This window comes from Melospiza melodia, chromosome 3, assembly GCF_035770615.1.
Source record: "Melospiza melodia melodia isolate bMelMel2 chromosome 3, bMelMel2.pri, whole genome shotgun sequence".
NCBI classification, from domain to species: Eukaryota; Metazoa; Chordata; class Aves; order Passeriformes; family Passerellidae; genus Melospiza; species Melospiza melodia.
The window spans coordinates 134,766,536-134,773,255 of NC_086196.1; the positions used below are offsets into that span (position 1 = coordinate 134,766,536).

General features: G+C 37.7%; 1 protein-coding gene across 1 annotated transcript; it reads right to left on the reverse strand.

Annotated features, from left to right (window-relative positions):
• Positions 1–1,141: 1,141 nt before the first annotated feature.
• CRISP2 (cysteine rich secretory protein 2) lies at positions 1,142–6,034 on the reverse strand. Its single transcript, XM_063153385.1, has 7 exons — positions 5,975–6,034; positions 4,990–5,073; positions 3,693–3,783; positions 3,143–3,288; positions 2,372–2,466; positions 1,534–1,622; positions 1,142–1,347 (listed from the first exon to the last, which is right to left on the reverse strand). The coding sequence occupies exons 1-7, from the start codon at positions 6,032–6,034 to the stop codon at positions 1,220–1,222; spliced, it is 693 nt and encodes a 230-aa protein (XP_063009455.1). The 3' UTR covers positions 1,142–1,219.
• Positions 6,035–6,720: the final 686 nt, after the last annotated feature.

The following is a 6,720-nucleotide window of genomic DNA, read 5'->3' on the forward strand; positions in this document are numbered from 1 at the left end:
AGGAAGGTACAAAATCAAGGCTACCAGAATTAATTTATGTCCTGGAAACAATAAATTTCCCTAATTTGGCACTCTCAATTGTTTTAACATGGTGGTAATTTGACCAGCAGAAACAGGGTGAAAAAATGGAGGGGAAAAAAACACCGCCAAACTGTTTCTATATGTTTTAATTATTTATTGAGCCAATATTAGCTAAGAAACTTTGTGCAAGCTTTGTGTGAGACTAGTCCCAGAACTTTAATATCTAATAAAAAGGAATATCCTTTATACTGGTAGAAATTTGAAAAAACAATGCAAGTTCATGTCTGGGTATGGCTCACCCTCTTGTGTCTTTATCTAGAACTGCAGTCTTGTGGAGAAAATTATTTTTACTGGTCTGAAATAAGAAGAGAAATTGGTAAGTGAGTTCAGTCCTGCTCAAGGCTGGATTATGTGATTAGAGGGCTATGGAAAACCTGGGTTCTTTCAGGAGCAGCTGGGGCTCTGGTGGGACACTCAGTGTGGTGCAAGGTCAGTGGGAAAGAGCCACAGCAATAATTTTATCATTTATCACCTTAGTTATAATTTATCACCTGCAGGCAGATGTAGCAGGATTTTTGTGATTAGGTCAGAGGAAAAGTTGCCTCTTATTTTTGCCTGTATAAAAAATTGCTTCCCTTTGTGCTTTGTACTTCTTTTCCTTTCTCATCCACTCTCACATGAAGTATAAAAGAACCTCAAAATATCCATAAAGAATTTTCCAAATCAAAAAACTCCCATCCCTTTATTTATAAAGAACTTTAATTAAAAGCTCTGTTTGTGAACTGGTGGTAGATCATGTGTTTATTCAGCAGGAAGACATTCCATTAACAATGAAAAAAAGTTTACAGAAGAAAATTTAGTGGCATCTAACGAATTATGCAAAAAAACCTGAAGTGTTTCAAAAGTGGGTTTTCTATTAAAAAGAAATAAATCAGTGGCAGATCCACTCCTAGGAAAGACACAAAGTAAACATTAGTAGCTTAAAACATGATTTCTACAAAACCTAAAATAACATCAGAGGTTATTTTGAGCTGCTAGTCTAATTTAAGACTGAAATAATGGTCAGATTTCACATAAAATTACTACCTACAGGTCAACCTGAGCTGATGCACTGAGAGTGAATACACAATATACTTTACAGTGGGTTCTACACTTTCCTTATAATCTCTCAGCAGCTATAATGACACCCAGCAGGATTTTAGATGATTTGAGTGGTGCATTTGCAGCTTGCAGGACACTTCTTCTTCACCAGTGAGTGGTTACAGCCAAACAACATTTTCAGATTTTTGCAGTTTCCAAGGAGGTCCTGGTATTTGCAGGGGTTGGCTGAAGTAAAGAGAGAGAAGAAAACACATGAAATATTATGTGGAAACTCTGGTTTGATGATTCTGCATTTTCCAGAAATTCTTGTTGTCCATGTCTATATAAACTTTGTACTTTTGCTCTGCTATTAAAATGGCTTGAATATTATAGAATGTGGGGTTTTTTTTCAAGGAGAATGGAGAGACTTACTGCAAAGTCCTTTGTCACAGTGGCCAGGACAGTCAGCACATTTTGGTCCGCTTCTGTAAGGCATAGCTATTTGCATTGGGTTATTTCCTCTGAAATTTGAAAGCATTACAAGACAAAACAAGATCAACATGAAGCTCTGAGCCATTTACAGCAGCTTGTTATTTATTGCACTAAAAGGTATCCAGAAGTTTTTGGATAAAAATATTTTCCTAGGCAATCATGTTTTAGTTTCAGATATTTACAGCATACAAAAAAAAAAAAAAAAAAGATTTTAAGTAAGAGTGACAATAAGGTTTAGAGAAACAAAATGAATTGATTGATTGTATATGTATAACATTATCTGTTAAAAAAATGTGTGTGCTTCCTAACTCTGCTTCTCTGATAGATTTCAACTGATTGAGGTAATCACAGAATCACAGACTGCTTTGGGTTGGAGGGGACCTTAGCTCCAACACCTTCCACCAGACCAGGTTGCTCCAAACCTCAGCAAAACCCTTCTGAAATGCAGTTCTTTACCTCTGGGAATATTCACTTGCTGTTGACTCCACTTTACATCTGATTTTCTCCTTTGTGCTCAAAACTACAGCATGATTTGTGCCTGATGCCTGATTCTGACAGAGATAAGCCCTTGTTCATCTGCTAAAATTTCCCTAATATCTCTTTCAATGTGAAATAAAACAAATATTGATATTCAGCATGCTGCTAAACCCACAATTCACATTGCTATTTTCAAAAATCTAAATGGTTAAAGTAGATGGCAATTATTTTATCCTATAGCCAAGGATGTTTTGGTAATATATCCATAATCACCATAGCTGAGTAAGAAGGCAGTACGTACGCAGGGCAATATTGGCAAACATAAAAGTACTTGTAGGAGCCTGTGGGACAGTAGGAAACTCCACATCCCACCTTGTAACTGTTGTACCAGATTAGCTGCAGATCAAAAAACAAGCACATTATTTCAGGGTGAATTCTTGTTAAAAAAACCCCCAAAACTCACAAAAAACTCACAGACACTCTGAAATCCAAAAACTCACAGACATTTTGAAACCCACTCATATATACAAGATGCTTTTTCTGCACCTCATAAGAATCAAAAGTAACAGAACCAGGAAATATTTTTTTCTTTCATGTTGTTTTCTAGTCAGCTTTTAAATTTAAAGTTTATCTATCATAAAGAATACATAGAAAAATGAATTTCCTCCAATTTCCAAATGTTTTTGAACACAGTTTCTGTCAGGACACTGAAATTGAAATTCAAATATTTTCATCATAGGTATTATGCTTTGACACTTCTTAATCACTTCTTTGACACTTCTTAATAGATATTTCTATCTCTGTATAGAATATATTTATTTCTAAATTAAAGTTTTCTTGACAGACTAATATTTCCTTTCTGGACAGCTCTTCCAAAATACTAGTTCCATTGCCTCCTAATTAGATGGAAAAGACTTTTAGCTTATAATTCATTTTTGGATCAGAATATGAATTATAGATAATAGTTTGATGACATTGATAATTTTCTCCTGATTATAAATAGCTCCCAGCTGGATTAAGTGTATTCCTGTGATTCTGGTGTATCTCTGCAGTTTGTTTCAAGTCTCCATACCTGAGTGTAGCTCTCAACATTGATATTTTTTGAGATTGCTCCATATCCATACTTGAAATTGGAGGACTGACTGTACCACACTTGAATTGCATCAGCCCATGTCCTTGGGTAGGCTGACAGTAACACATTCTCACCACAGGCGACACCTGGAATAGAAGTAAATCTAATTTATTAGGAGAGAAGCAAAGTATAGGGCAGGGGTGGGACAGAGGGACTGTAGCTATATGCTTAAAAATATGCCTATGATGCCATTCACTTTGCCCTGTGATTTTAAGGGCTTGTAAAAAGTTGTATTTCAGAGCGTTCATCTGACAAAAATGATGCTTTTGTGTTTAATAATCACAGAATCATAGAATGATTTGGGTTGGAAGGGACCTAAAGATCATCTTATTCCAACCCCCCTGACATGTACAGGGACACCTTCCATCTAATAATCCTGAAAAGCTCTTCTACAACAGATTAAAGTCATGCTTATTTCTATTTCACATTCACAGGGGTCATCTGCAAACTGCCATTAACCCATCAGCTCAGGCTCCATGCTTGTCAGTACCATTAATAACTCTCTTGTCTCTTGGGCTGACTTTCATCCCACACTGATTTGCCCATTTCTGAGCATTTTTGGCAGTTTTCTCACTCCACACCTGAAAGACACAAAGGAAGAAGTATCCAGGTCACAGATAGGTTAGTGCAGCCCATGAGAAGGAAAAAAATAGAAATAGGGAATTGCAGTGGGAATGGCTTGGGTGTTGAGCACTGAATGCTCCCATGGCCCTCAACAGAAAGGAGTTGTGCTGATTTACGTCCTGGGGCACAGAAATCACATTTCTTCAACTCTTAAAGGTTTCAGAGCAGGTTATCCTGCACAGTTCTATCACACAGCCCTGATCTCCAGATGGTGTTGATTAAAAAGGGTTTTTATTACATACTACTGCTTTCCTTCAGCTTTGTGTCTGAATGAACACTTCAGGGTGCACTGGACTTAGTGGTATAAATCTGATTTTCAGCCCAGGTGAAGCTGAGCTGTGGTGATTAATATCAGCTGGGCTTTGAAGCTGGGGAATGTTTCAGGCCTTGCTATGCAGGATTTTAACCACAAAGCACTGACCAGCTCAGCTGCTCATGGGACAGGGATAACCAGGACATCAGGGGAGACAGGGATGGGAGAAGTTTTGCAGATCTAGGTCTCCCTCGCCTTCCTGACAGTGTGAGATTCAGAAGCTGCAGCTCCCCCTTTGCTTTGCATGCTCTTTCCTTCATCCAGGGTTTGTTTCTCTTCTGAGCTTCAGAGGATCAGAGATAGTTTGGGCTGGAATGGACCCTGAAGGGTCATTTAATCTAAACCCTGTGCAACAAGCAGGGACATCTTCAACCAGACCAGGTTTCTCAGAGCCCCATCCAGCCTGGTCGTGACACATCCAGGGATGGAGCAGCCACAACTTCTCTGGGCAACCTGTGCCAGGGCCTCCCCACCCTCATCATAATTTTTTCCTATATCTAATTTTAATCTACCTGCTTTTAACTGAAAACAATTAGCCCTTGTGCTATTCCAAGAGGCCTTCATACAGTGTTTTTCCTCATTCCTATAGTGCCTTTAGTGCCCTGGAAAAGGCTCCAAAGTCCTTTTGGATCCTTCTCTTCCCCAGGCTGAACGCTCCCAGCTCTCCCAGCCTGGCTCCAGCCCTTGGAGCATCTTTCTGGCTCATGCTGAGTTTCTCATCCATGAACCTCTCCAAGTCCTTCTCATCAGGCTGCTCTTAATCCCTTCATCCCACAGCTTCCTTTGATGCTGGGTTTGTCCCATCATTTCCTTTAAGGGAAAGGCAGGCTGGCTGCAGTTCATAGCTCACCATCTTCAGCATGTTCCTGGCTGTGGGAATTACAGATCTCCGGATGTCATTGTGCAGCTCAACGATCTGTTTTTCATTTGGAGACTTAAAATGAGGAAAGGAGAAAGATTTCACACTTCTGAATGGAAGACCCTGGAAAAAATAACAGTGAAGGTCCCAGTTAACAGAAGTATAACAAAAAAGATAAATTATGATTTTCTTGTCACTTTTGTTTGGTCAACCCCAATAATTGGTCTCATAAATCTTGTTTAACTGAAGACATTTATGGTGGTAGAAATAACACCTCAGCCAGTAGTTTTAGGCTGCAGCTATACTCAGATAAAGGAACGTATCAACTTACAGCATGGTTCACTTCAGATTTATTGAAGAAAATGAAATTTTTTTTCCCTAAAGTACTTGTTTCTTTTCATTCATTAATAAGAAGATCTTGATAAATAACTCTGATTCAAGTACCTGCACAGCAGATATCTTAGAAACCTAATCCTCTCTAGGAGATTTATGAATTATATCTCTGAATCTTAAATTATTAATTTATTTATGAAAAAGATTTTTTTTTAAAGTAGCTCCATTAAGAGTATTTTGATAGGCAGAATTATTTGGGTTGGAAGCTCAAAGGGCCAGTAGCTTTGAAGCCCCTGTCTTATACAGGGACACCTTCCACTAGACCAGGTTGCTCTACCAGTATAATAATAATAGTAATAATAGTAATAATAGTAATAATAATAATAATAATAATAATAATAATAATAATAATAATAATAATAATAATAATAATAATAATAATAATAATAATAATAATAATAATAATAATAATAAATATCTGCACAAAATTAGAGTTCATCTTCAACATTTTAGATTAACATATTAACAATAGTTTCACCCCATAATTCTAAATCTCTAGAGACCACAAGACCAGACTATATCAGGTCAGATTTCTACACGAAAGAGTCAGATATGGGTGCTTTGCAAAGATGAATGATCCTACCTGTCCATCAGATTGGTGTAACAAAGCAGCCAGGAGAATAATTGCAGTTAGTAGATCCATTTCTACAGGGATAAAAAAACCAAAACCAAACCCCCAAAATCCATTAGTCTCTGTTGCATACACTTTATGGCAGAATGTGATATGTGAGAAAGATACAAAGTTTTGCAAAGTAAAGCCTGCACAAAGAAGTTTATTTTAGTTGATCCTGAATATGGATGTGCTGAAACTGTGCATGGGCACCCCTGCCTCCTGCAGAGAGAAGACTCCACTTTGCATGGAAGCAGGGACTGCAAATAGCAAAAAGTTGTGTGGCATTTGGAATAGATGGATCAGCCTCCTTTTGACTCCTTTATTCAAGATATCTTACATTTTTAGCATTTCCTTCATGTCTGCCTCCCTGTATATAAAAAAGCCCATTAATGTGTTCAGTACTGTCACATCTGAGTGCTTCTCAAATGAGATTTGGTGTTTTGGAGTGGAGCACATGAACTATAGTCTCCATTTCTTTCCCACTTCCCTATTTCCTCATTAAATGAGCATCATAATGTCTCAATCAAATTGCGGTGAACACCTCATGTTTCATCTAACACCTAGACATAAAGAAAACCTTCAAATATGATGTTATCACAAATAATGTTGACTACTGCACTCTGACTCCTGAGGCACCTCATGCAGGTGTACACAGACATTCTGAAATCCACTCATATATACAGGATGCTATTCCAGCACATCAAAAGAATCAAAAA

What these genes read in the sequence shown, in the direction of transcription:
- CRISP2 (XM_063153385.1), bottom strand. Translation starts at nt 6,034, where the DNA reads ATGGATCTACTAACTGCAATTATTCTCCTGGCTGCTTTGTTACACCAA. An exon ending in CCAGGAACATGCTGAAGATG is followed by an intron (nt 3,784 to 4,989) that starts GTGAGCTATGAA and finishes TGTGTCTTTCAG; the next exon opens with GTGTGGAGTGAGAAAACTGC. An exon ending in GTTTGCCAATATTGCCCTGC is followed by an intron (nt 1,623 to 2,371) that starts GTACGTACTGCC and finishes TTCAAATTTCAG; the next exon opens with AGGAAATAACCCAATGCAAA.